This window comes from Hypanus sabinus, chromosome 19 (genome assembly GCF_030144855.1).
Source record: "Hypanus sabinus isolate sHypSab1 chromosome 19, sHypSab1.hap1, whole genome shotgun sequence".
Taxonomy (NCBI): domain Eukaryota; kingdom Metazoa; phylum Chordata; class Chondrichthyes; order Myliobatiformes; family Dasyatidae; genus Hypanus; species Hypanus sabinus.
This window is the reverse complement of record NC_082724.1, coordinates 58,197,412-58,218,640: the sequence shown is the minus strand read 5'-3', so window position 1 is coordinate 58,218,640 and position 21,229 is coordinate 58,197,412. Positions and strand designations below refer to the sequence as shown.

At 41.5% G+C, this 21,229-nt stretch overlaps 1 protein-coding gene across 6 annotated transcripts in view; it reads right to left on the bottom strand.

The window, feature by feature from the left end:
• Window positions 1–18,262: 18,262 nt before the first annotated feature.
• LOC132377950 (transmembrane and coiled-coil domains protein 1-like) overlaps window positions 18,263–21,229 on the bottom strand; it is a 98,703-nt gene continuing 95,736 nt past the window's right edge. For 5 of the 6 annotated variants that reach the window (XM_059944478.1, XM_059944482.1, XM_059944475.1 and 2 more), the window contains one exon: window positions 18,263–20,141. In XM_059944478.1, the coding sequence (XP_059800461.1) occupies window positions 19,827–20,141 (315 nt within the window). In that variant the 3' untranslated portion in view covers window positions 18,263–19,826. The remainder of the gene's footprint in view (window positions 20,142–21,229) is intronic. The other variant, XR_009506853.1, reaches the window with a different exon arrangement.

Sequence of the window (21,229 nt, the reverse complement as noted above, 5' to 3'; positions counted from 1 at the left end):
TTGGGATGTTCCCCGTGGTCTCTCATGTAATACCTGATCTTCTCGCAGGTTATCTTGCTGATGTATCAAGAGTGCAATTGTAGAGTTCAGTGCTCTAATTACCTCTGCCAAATGATGATGAGTGTTGTTGTGTGGATTGTTATTAATTTGGTCCAGCAGGATAACTTTTTTTGGCTACTGTCAAATCTTTTCATGGTATCAAAGTCAAAATTTTAAAAAATATATCAAAATTCCCTGCTTTTTGTATCAGCATCTATCAGCCCAGATAGCACAACACAAGCACACACAACTCCCAGACTGTACATTGTAAACACAGTGTTGTATCTAACGGCCATACGAGTGCACGTGACCATCTGCAGCCCCAGTTAAGTTGCACTGTGTCCCAAATAAACAAGGGGAGTATGATGGCTCAATTAACTTGTCAAATTGTGTGTGTGTGTGTGTGTGTGTGTTTGTTTATATATATAAAACTTTGATAAGATTGTAGGTAGTCTTATTAAAAAAAAGTTTTCAGATAACATTGAAACTAGTGGAGTATTGTCTACAGAGGGACATAGATCAGCTGGGAAGTTGGGTGGTGTGGTGGCAAATGGAATTCAGACAATTGTGAGGTAATGCATTTTGGGAAGTCAACTTCAAGTAGAGCAAGTAGAGCAAGTAGAGGTATGGCAGGGATAGTCGTACACACAATATTTTTCACAGAAATGCTGGCACACGTTGTGACTGCCCCCGAGAAAACCCATTCGGTACTTGTGGATATTATCCAAGTCAATCAATAACTTTTTGGATTTTTGCCAGATTTATGCAGAACTGATCCATAGGATTAAATTGAATGGGATCTATTATATATACTTGGATGAAAATGTAACTGGGTTGGTTTGTATATTTGCAGATAATACAAAGATTGGTGAGACTGTATTTAGAATATTATGCACACTTTTAGTCACGCTGCTGTAGGAAAGCTGGAAAGTGTGCAGCAGTGATTTATTACAATGTTGCTGGGAATCAGTTATAGAGAGAGGGGCACAGATAGAGTGAATGCACACAGTCTGTTACCAAGGGATGGGTTATCAAAGCTGGAGGGCATAGGAATAAGGTGAGAGGAGAGAGATTTAACAGAAATCCGAGGGGTAACACTTTCACCCAGAGGGTGGTTGGTTTGTGGACTGAGCTGCCTGTGGAAGTGGTTGAGGCAGGTATAATGATTTAACAAAGTTTAAAAGGTGTTTGGACAGGTAAGGTTTGAAGGGATATGGGACAAAAGCAGGCAAGGGGGACAAGCCTAGATGGAAAGTTTGGACAGCATAGACCATTTGGGGTGAAAGGCCCACTGCATGCTCTATGACTTTACAACTCTATGCTGGAATTGTGGACAGTGTAGAGGGCTGTCAAATTTACAAGGGACAGCTTGAAGGAGAAGCAGATATGACAATGGCCTTTAAGAGGTTGTTAGACAAACACATGAATATCCAAGGAATGGAGGGGTATGGATCATGTGATTTAGTTTAATTTGGCATCATTTTTAGCACAGACATAATAGGTCAAAAGCTATACTCTTCTGTGTTTGTATGAAGGCTGAGTGGGTGTGTGTACCCGTGCAAGGCTGTTTGCTGCTGTATGTTTTTTTTTCTGTTGAGATAATGTTGTAGCGCCCCTTCCTAACAGTTTTGTCTCAAACCCCCCAGAGAATCTACGCTACACTCTGCTTCCTGCTCCCATGGCAGTTTGTCATTTTTCCCTATTGTCTCCCTGAAATTAGGCACATATGCCAAAATAAACTACACTAATGCCTGTTTCCTGCTGATTTGTAGGAGCAACACAATAAACAGGAAGCCCAAGCTTTGAAATGGGAATTTCACTTGGAATCTGATACAACCATGTTAGGCGTGATGTGTCAAACCAGGTCAGGCATCTCGACCCTCTCCAGACCCAGCACCATGTCATGCACAGTCACTGATGGAGAAGTGAGAGGGGCTCTCTCATTCCAAAAATTCACCATGTCTGTAAGCACCAACCTAATCCAACACACATCCACACACTCTCCCCAAGCACCAACACACTCATACACACTGACACACTCACATCACACACCAATATGTTCACACAACAGATCAACACATTGCCAAATTCACTCACCCACCAACACACACAGTCTGATAAATAGAAAGTCACAGTCTCAGAGAAACAGATTTACACACTGGGCCTGTCTCTCACTCTACTATCTACTCTAACACACCTACTATCTTATAGCATGACACTTCAAAGCTCTCAAAGACATCCACACACAATGATACCTGGACACTGTTGCTGTGATGCACTAAATACTGGACCTCACTCTGACAGACACGGTTTGATACACGAAAACTGATGCCCACTCTGACACAATAACACAAGAACACAGGAGCACAACTTGGTCATTTGGCCCTTCCAGCCTGCTCCACAATGGCTGATCTGCCCCAGGCATGCCAGTTCCCCTCATCCTTAATCCCCCATTCTTTCACACATTTATCTGCCTATTTATTTATTTATGGGCAGCATAGTTGTATAGACTGGCATCAGAGTAATGTAGTGGTTGGGGCAATCACTCATTGGGTTTGATTGGAACTGCTGGCTATACATTTTTCCCATGACCGTGTTGGTTTCCTTCGGGTGCTTGTTCCCTCCCACATTCCAAAGAAAGTCAGGAAATTGTAGGCGTGCTATGTTGGTGCGGGAAGTGTGGCAACACTTGCAAGCTTCCCCTAACACAACTCTTGCTGATTTGATTTGACACAAACGAGCATTTAATCTTATGTTTCAAAGTTTCACTGTTCATGTGACAAATAAAGTCAGTAAAAGCAATCTTTACCTCCTCCTTAACATTCTCAGTGATATAGACTCCATAGCTCACTGGGGCAGAGAATTCCAGAGCTTCATCACCCTCTGCCAGTACACAGCACATATTTAGATGACCATCCCTGAATCATGTAATAGGGGCTATGTATGAGATTCTTCCACTAGTGGATACATTACATTCCTACACCTACCTTGTGATAACCCCTCAGGATTTGAAGTGTTTCAATAACAACTCCTCTTCTTCTGAATTTCAGAGAACAGAGATCCAAACCACTTAGCTACTGGTGACGAGCTGACTCTCTCATCCCAGGAATTAACCCAATGAATCTCTCCTGGAATATCCTTTCATACAGGGGTAGCCTGGGCCATGACCTCTTCTGCTTAGGGTCTTGCATCAGGGTTCTGAGGTAAGGGGTTAGGAGTATCATCAGAAGCTTGCAGTGTAAGGAAACTCACAGGACTGTGGGAGGACTATGGAGATCGTGCAGGAGGTACAGTCTTGATCCATCAGATCCTGACCCATCATTCCCACACTGAACCATCAGCTCAGCCAGGCCCATCAATTCACCTCCTGACCCATGACCTCACAGACAAGAGCAACCTGGTACACTTTGGGGAAACAACTGCAAGAGAAAAATACACAGTTATTGGCAAGGCCCTGAAGGGCATTGATGCTCAGAGGGATTTTGGGTCAAAGTCCATAGTTTCCTGTGTGAATAGAGTTGTAAAGAAAGCTTATGATATGTATCAGTCAGGGTGTTGAGTACAGTATAAAAGTTGGGAAGTCAGTTTTGGTTAGGCCACATATGCAGTATTGTATGCAGTTCTGGTTGCTGCATTATAAAAAGGATGCAAATTCTTTGGAGAGGGTGCAGAAGAGGTTCACCAGGATGCTGCTTGGATTAGAGGACACATGCTATAAGAAAAGGTTGTTTTTTTTTCTGGAGGGCAGAGGCTGAACCTGATAGAAGTTTATGGACCATGTACAGGGAATAGAGGGATATGGACCATGGACAAGCAGGGAATTGAGGGATATGGAACATGGACAGGCAGGGAATGGAGTGATATGTATCATTAATAGGGAATGGGGGAATATGGTTCATGAACAGGCACGTGCAGTTTAAATTGGTATCATGGTCAGTTGAAGGGTATGTTCCTGTTAGTTCTGTCCCAGTGTGAAGTGGGTGGTGTCCTGCGCTATGTTAGTCATGTCCTATCGTGGGGGTGTGTTCCATTGTAGGAATCCTGCCTTCCCAAAGCTGGCACTTTGAGCATTTTTTACTAAAACTTCTAGAAGTTAGTGGCTGTTAGATGCAGACCATTTTATTTCCCATGGGAATTCACCTCTGTTCTTATATTTGGTGTGTACATTCCCTCGGTGCTCTGTGAACTGTACGAGGCTATTAGCGAACTACAGAATGCACACCCTGATGGACTGTTTATTGTCACTGGAGATTTTAACCGCGCGAACTTTAAGTCAGTGCTCCCCAAATTCCATTAGTGTGTGGACTTTGCAACGAGGGGGGAGAACACATTGGACCTGGTTTACACAAACATCCCTGATGCGTAATGGGCAGAGCCCTACCCCCACCCCGGTTACTCAGACCACATCTCTGTTATGCTAATCCCAGCATACAGACTGCTCGTCAGGTGTTCCAGACCAGTTCAGAAGCAGGTGAAAACCTGGCCAGCAGGAGCCATCTCTGCTCTTCAAGACTGCTTTGAGCACACTGACTGGCACATGTTCAGGGAGGCTGCAATTGATGGTGACTCTACCAACTTAGAAGAGTACAAAGCATCAGTGACCATCTACATCAGCAAGTGCATTGATGATGTTACTCTGGCCAAGACCATCACTATACGTGCTGACCAGAAGCAATGCATGACCGCAGAGATGCGTGCACTGTTGAGGTCCTGCAACTCCGCCTTCACAGCAGGCGACAAGGCAGCTCTAACAACAGCAAGGGTCAAACAGTCCCGGGCCATCGCAGAGGCAAAGCGTGCACACGCCCAATGAATCCATAGCCATTTCCAGGTCAGCAGCGACACGCGGCGCGTGTGGAAGGGCATCACCAATTACAGGACAACATCACCTGACTGTGTGGGTGATGCCTCCCTCCCAGATACGCTGAATAACTTCTACGCCCTTTTTGAGGCGGAAAGTGATGTGGCAGCGAGGAAGGCCACACCTCCTACAAATGACCAGGTGCTGTGTCTCACCGTGGCTGATGTGAGAAGAATCTTGTGCAGGGTCAACCCACGGAAGGCTGCTGGACCAGACAACCTTCCTGGTAGAGTGCTCAAAGTATGTGCAGACCAGCTAGCAGATGTTCTCACTGACATCTTCAATATCTCCCTGAGCAGCGCCACCGTTCCAACATGCTTCAAGGCCGCCACCATCTTCCCCGTACCGAGGAAGTCTTCAGTGTCCTGCCTAAATGACTACCGTCCCGTTGCACTCATATCCATCATCATGAAGTGTTTTGAGAAGCTCGTCGTGAGGCATATCAAGACTCTGCTGCCCCCCTCACTGGAACCCCTGCAGTTCACGTACCGTGCCAACCGTTCAACAGATGACGCCATTGCCATACCCTCCAACTGGCCCTAACCCACCTGGACAAAAAAGACATGTACGTTCGAATGCTGTTCATAGACTTCAGTTCAGCATTCAACACAATCGTCCCTCAGAAAGCTGGGCCTACTGGGCCTGAACACCTCCCTCTGCAACTGGATTCTAGACTTCCTGACTGGGAGACCTCAGTCAGTCCAGATCGGGAGCAGCATCTCCAACACCATCACACTGAGCACGGGGGCTCCCCAGGGTTGCGTGCTCAGTCCACTGCTGTTCACTCTGCTGACCCACGACTGTGCTGCAACACACAGCTTGAAACATATCATCAAGTTTGCTGATGACACAACCGTGGTGGGTCTCATCAGCAAGAATAAGTCAGTTAACAGAGAGGAGGTGCAGCGGCTAACGGACTGGTGCAGAGCCAACAACCTGTCTCTGAATGTGAACAAAACAAAAAAGATGGTTGTTGACTTCAGGAGGGCGCTGAACATCCCCACTCCCCACTGAATATTGATGGCTCCTCGGTAGAGATCATTAAGAGCACCAAATTTCTTGGTGTTCACCTGGTCTCTCAACACCAGCTCCATAGCAAAGAAAGCCCAGCAGCATCTCTACTTCCTGCGAAGGCTGAGGAAAGTCCATCTCCCACACCCCCCCCATCCTCATCACATTCTACAGGGGTTGTATTGAGAGCATCCTGAGCAGCTGCATCACTGCCTGGTTCAGAAATTGCACCATCTTGGATCGCACGACCCTGCAGCGGATAGTGAGGTCAGCTGAGAAGATCATCGGGGTCTCTCTTCCTGCCGTTATGGGCACTTACACTACACACTGCATCCGCAAAGCAAACAGCATTATGAAGGACCCCACGCACCCCTTATACAAACTCTTCTCCCTCCTGCTATCTGGGGAAAGGCACCAAAGTATTCTGGTTCTCACAACCAGACTATGTAACAGTTTCTTCCCCCAGGCTATCAGACTCCTCAATACCCAGAGTCTAGACCAGGGGTGGGCAAACTTTTTGACTTGAGGGCCACAAAGGGTTCTAAAATTTGACAGGGGGACCAGGAGCAGATGGACGGAGTGTTTTGGTAATACACCTCATAAGAGAAAATAAAATATCATGGGATATGTAGAAAACATGTGCTTTAATTTCAATTGAAAATGAACAAATGCATTACAACAAAATATCTGTCTTTGAAGTCCCATGGTATTTAGCTATTTATTGAAATGACTTTTAAAACACTGAAAATTAAATGAATAAAATACAGCTTTTTTTAAATAGTAACAGTTATTATTTTAAAGCACTGAAAATTCTGTTATCCTTCAAGATATTATCATCATCACTCTCCTCCTGACTGTCTTTATTTCAAAAATGGTAGGAGATGCAGGTCTACTTGTCCTGCTCCTTCTTGTTCAATTGTCCCCTGTGCCAAAACTCAACAACGACCCGCACAATGACAGAACAGTGAGAGCGCGCCAGTATGCGGAGTGCGTTATTTGATCTGGAGCGCATTTTTTATTTTGAGAACGTACGTGCACCTGCGCACTACTCATGTCCATCATTTAACAGAAATGACATGTAACATGTAAGGCTTATTGAAAAAAATATTTTCAAATGCATTTTTTATATAACACAACGAAGAAACTTATTTTTAATTTCAGTGGGAACAGTGTTGTTGGTCTCCCTTTTTAGCCAGCGCATCAAAGTCTGGATTTAGTTTTGTTGTGGCGATTCTCAGGATGGATCTGAGGTGTTGATCAGTTAACTTGGATCTGTGGCTGGCTTTGTTGATGTTCATGACACTGAATGCCTGTTCACACAAAGAGGTCGAGCCGAACAAAGAGTAAAGCGCAAATGTGGAGTAATACGCTGCACCTCAACACAGGTCAATGTGTAGCGGTGTGCTACATGCAGCGCTAAAATTACGACACGGAGTCGGTAACTGCAGTCGAAGAAAAAAACTTTATTCGAAATCCCCAGCCTCACTTTTAAGCCTCCCTCAACCTGCCCCCCTGCGCAGAGGCTGCAAAGCTCTGTGCTCGCAAATCCCCGCAGGCTATCTCCCTTAGCCGGAACGCTGGCTAATTGTGAGCCGGTTCGGATGTGCCAGGAAATGGGTCGCCACAAATGTATATAGAGTGCGTCATCTATTGGGAAAACGCCAGAATTGCGATGAAAAATGTTAACAAGGTTTATTAATATAATTTCATCAAGTTCTGCGGGCCGGATTAAAAAGCTTAATGGGCCGCATATGGCCCGCGGGCCGTAATTTGCCAATGCCTGGTCTAGACTGACACCTTACTGCCCTATTGTCTTGTTTATTATTTATTGTAATGCCTGCACTGTTTTTTGCACTTTATGCAGTCCTGTGTAGGTCTGTAGTCTAGTGTAGCTTTCTCTGTGTTGTTTTTTTTTTACGTAGTTCAGTCTAGTTTTTGTACTGTGCCATGTAACACCATGGTCTCATTTTTACTATGTGCTGTACCAGCAGTTATGGTCAAAATGACAATAAAAGTGACAACTTGACTTGATAAGAATATTGCGTAGGAAATGTAGGCAGAATCAGGGCCTGAATATGAACCTTTTCACCAAGCAACTGCACCCCACTCCCCTCCACCTCCATCCCAAATCCCGTGTGTGTGTGCGCGTGCGTGCGTGATATATATATATATATACACACACATACATACATATATATATACATACACACACACACACACACAAAACTCTGTCATCTGTGATTTCTCTCCTAGTACAGTCATAGTTATGTTGCACAGAAACAGGCCTTTTGGTTCAATTCACATGACCTATGTGCCTACGTGAGCTCGTCATATTTGTCTGTATTTAATCCTGATCTTTCCAAACCTTTCCTCTCCATGGACCTGCCTTTTAAACTTTGTAATTGTACCCACCTCTACCAATTCCTCTGGCAGCTTGTTCCATATACCCATCATTCTCTGTATAAAACTGGTCCCCCAGTTCCCCTTTAAATCTTTCTCCCACCTGAATTTAAACCTACCTTGGGAAAGAGACTGTGACCATCCACCTTTCTTAAATGCCCCTAATGATTCTGCCTGTACCACCACCCCTGGCAGCATGTTCCATGCATCCACCACTCTCTATGTAAAGAACTTATCTCTGACATTCCCCTTACATTTTCCTACAATCACCTTACTATTATGCCCTTTTTTATTAGTCATTTCTACCTTGGAAAAAGGCACTGGCTATCCAGTCAATCTATGCCTCTTATCATCACCCTCTCATCCTCCTTCGCTTCAACAAGTCCTAGCTCACTCAACCTATCCACATAAGACATGTTCTCTAACCTATTCAGCACCCAGGTAATCTCCTCTGCAGCCTCTCTGAAGCTGCTACATTCTTCCTATGATGAGACAACCAGAACTGAACACAGTATTTCAAGTGAGGTCTAACCAGAGATTTACAGAGCTGCAACATTACCTCATGTCTGTTGAACTCAATCCTCTGACTAATAAAGGCTAACACACCATATGACTTCTGAACAACCCTATTAACTTACACAGCAACTTTGAGGGATCTATAAAAGTGGACCCCCAGATCTCACTGCTCCTCCGCACTGCTAAGAATCCTGCCAGTAACTCTGTATTGACTTCAAATTTGACTTTCCGAAGTGAAGCACTCCATACTTTTCAGGGTTAAACTCTGTCTGCCACTTATCAATCCAGCTCAGCATGCTGTCAATATCTCATTGTTATCAATGACAAACTTCTACACCACCCACTGCAGGAACTCAGCAGGTCAGGCAGCATTTATGGAGAGGAGAAAGCAGACAGTGTTTTGGGCCAATACCCTTCATCAGAACTGAAAAGAAAGGGGAAGAAGCCAGAATAAGAAGGAAGGGGGAGGGGAAGGAATATAAGTTAGCAGATGATATGGGAAGCCAGGTGAGGGGAAAGATAGTTGGGTTGGGAGGGGAATTAAGTGAGCAACTGTAAGGAGATAGATGGAAAAGGTAAAGATTGGGGGACATAAAGTACTCTGCAGATGCTGGGGTCAAAGCAACACGTACAACACCCTGGAGGAACTCAGCAGGTCAGCAGCATCCGTGGAAACGAACATTCATTGTTTTGAGCCAATACACTTCATCAGGACTGAGGGGGGGGGGGGGTAGGGGCCCTATAAAGAAGGTGGGGGGAGGGCGGTAAGGGGAAGGCTGGTAGGTACCAGGTGAAAAACCAGTAAGGAGAAAGATCAAGGGGTGGGGGAGGGGATAGACAGGAAAGTTGAAGAAGGAATGTAAGGGGAAAGCACTATGGGTAGTAGAAGGAGGTGGAACCATGAGGAAGGCGATAGGCAGCTGGAGGAGGAGGCAGAGTGAAATTGGGATGGCGAAAGGAGGGGGAGGAAATTACTGGAAGTTGGAGAATTCAATGTTCATGCCAAGGGGCTAGAGAATACCCAGATGGTACATGAGGTGTTGCTCCTCCAACCAGAGTTTGGCCTCATCATGGCAGTAGAGGAGGCCATGTATGGACATATCCGAATGGGAATGTGAAGCAGAGTTGAAGTGGGTGGCAACTGGGAGATCCTGCTTGTTGTGGTTGACGGAGTGATTCCTTGTCTTCAGTTATCTCTCTAGTGTCATTTTCTAGTGGCCCAGTATCTACTGTCACCTCTCTTTTACCGTTTTATATATATCTGAGGAAACTTTTTATATCTTCTTTAATATTATTGGCTAGCTTACCTTTGTATTCCATCTTTTCCCTCTTAATGACTTTTAGTTGCCTTGTGTTGGTTGTTAAAAGTTTCTCAATCCTCTAACTTCCTAGTAACTTTTGCTCTATTATATGCCCTCTGTTTGGCTTTGACTTCCATTGTATAAAGGGTATCAAATGAGTAAAGCGGGGGCTTGTGTCTGCAAATTAGGAAATCAAGGATCCAGTTGCACAGGCAGATACTGAGGCCCAGATCTTGGAGCTTAGTGGTAAGTTTTGAGGGTATAATGTTGTTGAATGCCGATTTGTAGTCAATGAAAAACACTCTCATTGTCCAGGAGTTCCATAGCAGAGTTCAGGGCCAGTGAAATAGGATCTGCGGTTGATCTGTTGTGTTGGAAGACAAATTGGAGCAGATCCAGGCCACTTGCAGGCAGGAGCTGATATGCTTCACAACCAACCTCTCAAAATAATTCATCACAGTGGATGTAGGTGCTGCTGGAAGCAGGTTATCATATTTTTCTTGTGCACCAGTACAATTGAAGCCTGCTTGAAGCAGGTGGGTACCTCAAACTGCCGAAGTGAGAGGTGACGATATAGGTAAACACTCCAGCCAGTTGATTTGCGCAGGTCTTCAGTACCAAGGATCTAATGATTTCCAGCTGTTTACCTTGCTTAGCAGCTGCTCCTGAAGAGGGTATGAACAGAGTACAGATTCTAAAGATGGAATCAGCTGTCTCAATGTGTAGGTGACTGATGACGACTGTATCACTTCCATGGCAATGGTGACAAGATCAAATATACAGCTTCAAAGTAGGATAAGTGCAACAACAGGAAAACATGTCTGAGGACTCAAAGGAGGTGATGAAGTCGATCGATAAAGGGAGAGCAGTGGATGTTGTCCACATGAGTATTAGAAAAGCATTTAACAAGATTAAGCATGGTTGACTCGTCCAGAAAACTATGATTCATGGGATCCACAGTGTCTTGGCTGATTGAATCTAAAATTGGTTTGCCCTTTATAAGACAGAGAGGATAGTGGTGGACGGAACTTTTATTTTTGGCTGGAGGTCCATGACTAGTGATGTTCTACAGAGATCTGTACTGGGACTTCTGCTGTTTTCATATATGTAATTGATGTGGTTAAAAATGTGATTGGCCTTCATTAGCTTGTCTTTATTAGCCAAGGCGATAAGTTCAAGAGCCAGGAAGTTATCTTACAACTTTTTAAAATAGAGGTAAGGCCACTTTTAGAGTACTGCATTGAGTTCTAGTTGCTTCATTATAGAAAGGACAGGAGGCTTTGGAGAGGGTGCAAAGCAGGTTTCCCCAGGATGCTATCTGGTTTGAAGGTCATGTGCTTTGAAGGGAGATTGCACAAACTAAAATAGTTTTATCTCAAGTAGCAGAGACCAAAGGGAGATCTGTTAGTAGTTTAAAAAAAATATGTGAACACAGTAGATTGCCTGTATCTTTTTCTCAGGATTTAAATGTTTATTACTGGAGGACATGTACTTATCATGAGAAGAGGAAAATACAAAGGAAATATGCAAGGCAGATTTTTCTTTTAAAAACACAGAGTGGTGGGGCTGGAATGCACGCTAGAGCTGGTGGCAGACAGCGTAAAAGCATTTTAGAGACAATTAAGTAGGCACATGAATATGCAGAGAAGGGAGGGGTATGGTCAATGCGTGGTGTGGAGAGATTAGATAAATCAGGAGTCATTGGGTTAATTAGTTTGGCACAACATTGTGTGCCGAAGGGTCTGTCCTCTGCTGTACTATTCTATACTTAGTGTGAGGATTATTATAGAAGCTAAAGGAGCACGTAATCCTGAACTGATTAGGTCGGTGGTCTAGAAAGAAGCAAAGAGCTTCAAGAAGGGTCTCAGCTTAAAACATTGTTTATTCCTCTCCATAAATGCTACCTGACCTGAGTTCCAGCATCTTGTGCGTGTTGCATCTGTTAAAAAATATTTTATTTATAATTTTCTACAAACTACAACAAAGAAAATCAATAATATACATAGAAGGATCATTGCCATATAAACAAAAATAACAATAATACATGTCTTAACAAATGAGCAAGTCACCCATAGTAAAAAAGGAAAAAAAAAGAAAAAGAAAGAAAAGCATCCAATCCATCACCTATCCAACTCCAAGCCAACCATTATATGGGATACACTTTTATTACCCCAGAACTATATATTGTAATAAAAAAAAGGGGGGGCAGCCTGCTACCTGATCAGAAAAAAAAGTCAAAAAAAAAGCTGGAAATGTAGGGTCTGATTATCAAGGGAAAAAAGAACAAACACCTGTCAATCTAGGTGAGAGTTATGAAAATATTCGAGAAAAGATCCCTACACCCTATGGAACTTTATGTCCAAATTAGAAAGTGAATAGTGAATCTTTTCGAGATCTAAACGAGACATAATATCCCTAAGCCACTGAGCATGGGTAGGGGGAACTACATCTCTCCATTTAAGGAGCACTGCTCGTCTGGCTAGAAGAGAGGCAAAAGACAATGTTCGTTGTTTAGCCAGGGTCAAACACTTGTCAGGGTCTCGAAGAATACCAAAAAGAGCGATCAAAGGATCAGGTTCCAAATGACAATTTAATATAGAAGATAAAGTTTAAAAAAACACCTTTCCAAAATTTTTCCACAGTAGGACAGGCCCAATACAAGTGGAAAAGAGAGGCCTCACCTCCTTTGCATTTGTCACACCAGGGACTAATATCAGGATAGAACTTCACCAATTTGGTTTTGGACATATGAGCCATGGACGACTTTAAACTGCAGGAGACAATGACGAGCACATAAAGAGATTGAATTGACGGATTTAAGAATTGAATCCCAAACCTTGTCGGACAAAGAAAAACCTAAGTCATGCTCCCAAGCAGTTTTAATTTTATCACAAGGGGCTCCTCTGAGAATCATAAATTTAACACGAACAGTAGAAATTACGCCTTTGCCCAAGGGGTTCATTTGAAGAAATAAGTCTACATTTTTATCAAGTTGTTCAGGAAAATGTGGTATTAAAGGGCTAATAAAATGTCTAATTTGAAGGTATCTAAAAAATGAGTATTCGGTAAATTAAACTTTATAGACAACTGTTCAAAAGACGCAAACCGATTGCCTATAAAAAGATCTTCAAAATGCCTGATACCTCTCCTACACCAGTCTTGGAATGTGGAATCCTGCATAGACGGTTGAAATAAATGACTGTATAGAATAGGACTAGAGAGGGAAAAACTATAAAGACCATGGTATTTTCTAAACTGAGCCCATATTCTCAGAGTATGCCTGATTACAGGATTACAGGATCTTGGCAATTGGCAAGGAAGAACAAATCCAAGTAAAGCTGGAATAGATAATTTCTTGTAAGCATTTAATTCCATTGCCACCCATGTTGGACAAACAGACTGATTATAAAAGTAGGACCAAAAGATAATATTACGAATATTGGCTGCCCAATAATATGAACGAAAATTAGGCAACGCCAAGCCACCTTCTCCTTTAGACTTTTGGAGATGAGCTTTATTGAGTCTGGGCTGTTTACCCTTCCATAGGTATGATGAGAAAATAGAATCCAAAGAATCAAAAAAAACTTTAGGAATAAATATAGGTAAAGATTGAAATAAGTATAAAAATTTAGGGAGAATATACATTTTAATTACATTAATTCGCCCAATTAAAGACATGGACAGAGGTGACCACTGTGCTAATCTCTGTTTTGTAAAATTTAAAAGATTATTGAAATTCTCATCGAACAGTTGTTTATAGTTCCTTGTTACGATAATACCAAGATAAGTAAAACAGTTGTTTACTACTTTAAAAGGGAGATTGTGAAATTCTAATTCTTGTGCTTCCTTATTTATCGGAAAAAGTTCACTCTTATGTAGATTAAGTTTGTATCCGGATAGCTGACTAAATTTATTGAGAAGTGAAAACAACAAAGGTAAAGAGGTGGTCGGGTTTGATATAAAAAGTAACAAATCATCGGCGTATAGAGTGACTTTGTACTCAAAACTGCCCCTCCAAATCCCAGTCAGTTCAGTACAACTGTGAAACACAATTGTCAATGGCTCGATAGCCAGATCATATAACAGAGGGCTTGAAGGGCATCCCTGTCGGGTGCCATGTTTAAGATCAAACGGTTGGGATTGCTGGGAATTAGTCAAAACAGATGCAATTGGATGGGAATATAGTAACTTAATCCACTTAATAAAATTATGTCCAAAATCGAATTTTTCTAAAACCGCAAATAAATAGTGCCACTCCAACGCCTTTTCGGCATCAAGAGAGGTAACACATTCAGGGGTCCCTGATGAAGATGAATATAGAATATTAAAAAGACGTCTAATATTGAAAAAGGGAAGACGATTTTTAATAAAGCCAGATTGATTCTCAGAGATAATTAAGGGTAAAATAGTCTCCAGCCTACGGGCCAAAACTTTAGTTAAAATTTTAGCATCTACATTTAATAGAGAAATCGGCCTGAATGAAGCACATTCTAATGGATCCTTGCCTTTTTTTGCTAAAAGAATGATACAAGTCTCATCAAATAATGCAGGCAATTTATTTTGTTCAAAAGAATCAGAAAAAACTAAACTAAGTTGGGATAAGAGCACTGAGGAAAATGATTTATAAAATTCTGTAGAGAACCCATCAGGACCAGGAGATTTACCAGGCTGCAAAGCAGAAATAGCAGAGGATATTTCCTCTAAGGATAATGGCTCATTCAATTTATGTTTAAGATCAGAAGAAAGTTTAGGAATATTTAAACTATCTAAAAATTGCATAACAGTAGTATTACCATTAAAGGATTCAGAGGTGTAAAGTTGAAAGTAAAAATTCCTGAATATATCATTAATTTCAAACTAGTCCACTCTAATATTCCCATTACTCATTCAAATTTTAGTGATATGTTTTGCTTTAGAGCGCCTAAGTTGGTTAACTAAGAACTTACCAGATTTATCCCCATGAATATATAACTTACTCCGACTGCCCAAAAGTTGGCGTTCAATCGGATAAGTAGAAATAAGATTAAATTTAGTTTGAAGTTCCATTCTTTTCTTATATAACTCCGGATCCTTGACCTGGGTGTATAATTGGTCTATAGCTTTAATCTGATTGATCAGTTCTAAACGTTCTTTGTGAGTCTTTCATTTCAAATTTGCTGTGTAGGAATTATTTGACCTCTTAGATATGCTTTCATTGCATCCCAAACCACCTGACTAGAGGTTTCAGGTAGTTCATTGGTATTTAAAAAGAAAGTTATCTGATCCTCCATAAATTTTACAAAGTCGTTATCCGACTACAAGGTCGGATTAAAACGCCAGTGTTTATTTATTTGAGGGGAGCCAGGGAGAACTATGGACAATATAAGTGGGGCATGATCTGAGATCAATATACTCTTATAGTCACAAGAATGGACGGATGGGATCAATTGATTATCAATTAAAAAATAGTCGATTCTAGTAAACGTGTGGTGAACTTGTGAGAAAAAGAAGTAATATCTTTCATATGAATGAAAGAAATGCCAAATATCAGATATTCCATAATTAGAAAGAAAAGATTGAATAAAGCAGATTAACTTAATCGCCTAGGGATAGAAGAAGATCTGTCCAAAACTGGATCCAGCCAACAGTTAAAATCACCACCTAATATAAGAGAGTATGAACTTAGTTCTGGCAATGAAGAAAAAAAACGGTCAAAAAACCCTACATCATCCGAGTTAGGAGCGTAAAGGTTGGCTAAGACCACCCGTGTATTATAAAGTTTCCCCAAAACAATAATAAAACGGACATTAGGATCAGATATCTTATTATGAAGCTCAAAAGAAACATTTTTCTTTATAAGAATTGAAACGCCCCTCACCTTGACTTGAAAAGTTGAATGAAAGTGTTGTCCTGTCCATCGTGCCATAAGACGAGAATTATCTGAGTGACGAATATGTGTTTCTTGTAAAAAGACTACCTCTGCTCTAAGCTGTTTAAGATGTGCGAACACTCTCCCTTTTAACCAGATGATTCAAACCTTTAACATTCCAGCTGACATAGTTCAATGGACTAACCATTGAACATAAGAAAATAAAAGGATAGCAGGCATTAAAGCTTATCTGAAATTTATATGTAATTCTGGGGCAAAAGTATAGAAGAAATAAAAACAGGATGAAATTACATCCTGTATAGTACAAATATGTCAAAATTCCATATATAATATTAGCATTGGAGTTCCCACCCACACCCTCTAAACCTACAAGAAGAAAGCTGCAAATATAAAGCAGCAAGCTCTCCCCAAGAAAAACTAACCCCCTACTGGACTTCCAATTAGGTAACATCTTAATTTTCTACACTCCAACTGTTGATACAGTAATGGAAATAAACACCAAAAAGCTTTAAGAGTTACAAAGATTTGCCTTAACAAAAAGAAATACATTCAAAGTTTGTAAATCTTAAAGTATAATAATGGTCTAAAAAAAACTTTACCTCAACCTTCCCGCTAGAGTTGATAAACCGAAAAAAAGATCATCTATAAACTCAGTTATACACAAAAAAACTTTAACGTCAAAGTAAGTAATCCAACCGAATCATAAAAATAAGAAAAAATACAGAAACAGCATCTTGAAACCACCAAAGAAAAATCCATTCGAGAGGAATTTGATCCAAACCCCAAACTGAGTTTAAAGGTACAGCATCAACTGCTGCTTAAGGTTAAAATAATCTAACCAGAGAGAAAACAAATCATCACCTTTAAAGAAGTAAAATTATGTAAGATAGAAACTAAAATTGAGAACAAGGAAAAAAACACTTCAATAGGACAATGCAACATAATTAAGCTACTAATTAAATAGATGCGACAACAGCTACATTTTAAATTTAAAGAAGAAAATATCAAGATTTGTAGTAATTGGAGACTGAAGTCTGAAAAGAAAAACAAAAAACCATTCAAAGACGTCGTCACTTCACGAATCGATATCAATTTTTTAATGCGACACCGACTCCATTTTGAAATAAAGTCTCCAAAGACCTTTAAGAGGTGTCTAATTTCATAGTTTCACAATCAGCTCTATTTAAGGAAAATTAAAATGCCCATACTGAAAAATAGAAATCCATCGTATCAAAATATATTGAGTTAAATGGATAATGAAAAAGATACAAATAAAGATTAGAATATTTAAAAAAAATAACTTATCTAAACTGAAATGAAAAAGGCTGAAAAAGAAAAAAAAATCATATCATATCGTATCTGAGGAACTCGAAGTAGCAGATAGGCTATCAATGAAGGTCTGCGCCTCTGCAACCCAATCGAAACGTTTAAAATCACCGTTCCTAAGCTTGATTCGGAGCCGGGCTGGATAGGCGAGAGACGGATGAAGTCCACGATCGTAGAGAACTTTCATTACTCCTCTGTATTCAGCACGTTGACTCATAACTTGAGGTGCATAGTCCTCTACTAAATGGATAGCATGACCTTTATATTGAAGCGTTTTACGTCAATGAGCTTCTTTAATTAGTAAATCCTTGATTTGGTAACGATGGAGGCGAATTATCACTGGACGTGGTCTCTGGAGGACTGTAAAGTATTTCGCTTCCAAAAATCTCACATAGAAAGTTTGAGAAAAATTCAACAGGAGATCCCCCTTCAACAGTCTCAGGCAAGCTAAGGATTTTGGCGTCTACTCCTGCTTTCAAGGTCCATAACTTTAAGAGTTAACTTGCTATTATGCTCCTTTAGGGTAGAGCACACTCTTTCCAGGTCTTTACAATGACGGTCTAGTTTCTCCGTGACTTCTTCAACATGTGATAAACGTTGAGCGTGATTCTCCAGTGTAGAGTTGATTTTATCCAGTTTCAGCTCCAATGAACTGAATTGAGAAAACATATCTTGTCGGGTTTGTTCTAACAGCAACACAATTTCACTCAAGGTTGCTCTTTTTTTTTGCCAATTTAGTAGGCTTAGATACACTCATTGTGAAGCCAGCAACTTCAATAGTGGGAGGAAGAGCAGGAAATAAATGCAGGTATATGAAATGGAGTGGAGCAATAGTTTTGGCGACTTAAGCTACCGCCATCTTAACCAGAAGTCGTGTTACATCTGATCCTCAGCCCAATCAAACATTCATGAAGACTTTTAACGAAGGAAGAATGGGAATGAATTTCGCCAAGGTCTTTATTTAAAGTACAGTACAGAAACTGCCTGGTAACCAAGATGCAATGCAATCAGAATGTAGTTGTAAACTAACTACAGTGTTAATTCCTTGAGTGTCTCTCATATCTCACACAGTTCCTTGCACGCAGTGCAGCTGTACTGTGCCTTCCAATGGCTCAGATTATCCGCCACTCAACCTAAAGAAATACCTTCACAGCAGCAAATCAGTGGATAACTGTATTAATAAAGCTTTGTTTTATATTGATAAAGCCAGCCTCATTTCAGCCTTAATTCCCAATTCTGAAGGCTGCATTGCAGCTGGTCTTACACTGGCTTCTGCGCAGCTTACTTTGTGCTTTGAAACTCCCAGTTTCTAGTAAGATTGTGGCACCTGATCTTGACGTCCCATTCTAAAATGGGGGAAACTGCAAACTCTCAGGATGGACCTTCCTTGTGGAAGTGGGGAGCCCACACACTGCTGCCCAAACAAGTTCCACGTGGAGGCATCTCTCCAATTGATGTAACTGGGAAACACTATGTCATAGAGCAGAGGCAATCCTAACTGTACAAAGACTATTTCACAACACTCAGCAACTGTCAACTGTCAATTTATGCTGCGAATAAATCAGACTTCTTCACTTCACCGGAGGTAGCTGGGGTGGGTAGCTTTAGGCAAGGTAGCATCATTAGAGGCATTTGGAGCACTGCCCTTTGCCCAGGATCAACTGAGCCCAGTTTGGGGCTGTAATGAATTAGAATGGGATGCCTCAAGATGGATGGGGTCAGTTTAGGGATGGCAAAGGATGGGATCTCTATGAATGTAAATTATTTAATTTAAAAGACTCTACACATATTTAAGTTAATTTAAAACTCATTGCTAAAAACGTGCCTATTTTAGAAGCAGTATGGAAGCACTGAGACAGTTGAGCATTACACTCTTCAAGTATGTTAATCACATGGGAAGGGGTTGGGTGGAGTGTGTGAGCTTCAAGGCAAGGAGGATGCCAGTGGTCTCCTCAATAAGCACACAGTCACTCCATGGCATGGGATACTGTGCCATTTTCACCCTCTCACGTACAGGAGCCGGCTTGGCCAACAGGTTCACTTTAAAAATGGGTCTGAGGGTTCCCTGAATACACATTGTTTTGGTGAATTTTTGGAAGGTGGAACGTGCCATATTTTACAGTAAGATACTTTCCAATACCGCAAAACTGGATGTAGTCAAACAAAATATAAAATATTTCTCTACAGAGAGATGGTGCACTAAATTTCAAGCAATTTTGCTATTGTTTCTCTCCTCTCTTGAGATATTTGGAGACTGAGGAGGTTAGCAACAAAGCATTTAACAAACTTATGCTCTGCCAGTTAGTACCAAGGTTGCAGAAAGGATCTCACACGATCGTTACACAAATCACCAACCAATCAGATTTACGTGAACATTCAAATCCCATGCCCAGTGTAATCAGAGAAAGAAGTGTCCTTCAAATGTAAACAAATCCACTCAGTGTCCACGTACACTGCTTAAACAGTCTGTAATTCAAAGTGGACCCAAGTTCACATCTTAGGATCAAGTAGGGGACCAAGCAAATTGCCCAGCATACCAGGTGATCACCTTCCAGTTTCTCCACATCACCACTACCAAGATCAGCAAAAACAAAGTGCAGAACGTCCTGCTTCGTGTCTTCATCAGTGGCACCAAGCAGTTGGTCAGAGTTGAGATAAAGACTAGGAGCACTGCAATCACAGCCAGTAGCACGTTGATGAGTTTGCCCAGCAAGGTGCGCGCTGTACCATTCTCCAGACCCTCCAGCTGTACCACCTGCTGTTGTTGCTGCTGTAGTTCCATCTTGGAGATACGAGTCTGACAGGCTTCCAGAGCCTCCTGTGTGATTCAGAGAGTAAGATAATAGTATTTGTAACATATGTACTTTGATAATAAATTTACTTTGAATTTTACTGAATATCTGAATGAAGCTGGCACAGGAGGCAGTGAAGGAAAGCACAATTACAACACTTAAAAGGCATTTAAACGGGTAGTTCAATAGAAAAGGAGTAGAGACATAGAAACAATGCGGACAGATGGGATTTGGTGTAGAGAGGTGTTGTGGTTGGCATGAACGAGTTGGGCTAAAGGGCCCATTTCTATGCAGTACAATTCTATGACACTAGTAACACACGCAAAATACTGAAGGAACTCAAGGTTAAGTAACAGGAGATCAAGGGAGTTGCGTAGGGATTGATCCCTGAGAAAAATAGAAAATGGCGGGAGGGAAAGATATGCTTGGTGGTGGGATCCCATTGGAGATGGTGCAAGTTACGGAGAATTATGTGTTGGATGCAGAGACCACTGGGGTGGTAGGTGTGTGTTACTTGGATTTCCAGTGTCTGTAGATTTTCTTGTCTCTATTATACTATGTTCATAGCAAAACACATTTGCAGCGGATGTAGTGCATTTGGATTTCAGTAAGGCATTTGAAACATGAGATCCAAGGAGACCTTGCTTTGTAGATCCAGAATTGGCTTGCCCATTGAAGGCAAAGGATGGTTATAGATGGGTCATATTCTACATGGAGGACAGTGACCAGTGATGTTCTGGGACCCCTCCCCTTTGTAATTTTTATAAGTAACCTGGATGAGAAAGTAGAAGGGTAGGTTAGTAAGTTTGCTGATGACACAAAGGTTGGAGGTGTTGTGGATAGTCTGCAGGGTTATCAGAGGTTACACTGCGACATTGATAGGATGCAGAACTGGGCTGAGAAGTGGCAGAAGGAATTCAACCCAGATAATAGTGATGCAGTTCATTTCAGTAAGTCAAATTTGAAGACAGAATATTAATGGTAAGACTCTAGGCAGTGTGGAGGATTAGCGAGATCTTGAGGTCCGTGTCCGTAGGACACTCAAGGCTTCTGCGCAAGTTGACAGTGTTGTTAAGGCGGCGATTGGGGCATTGGCCTTCATCAACCATGGGAT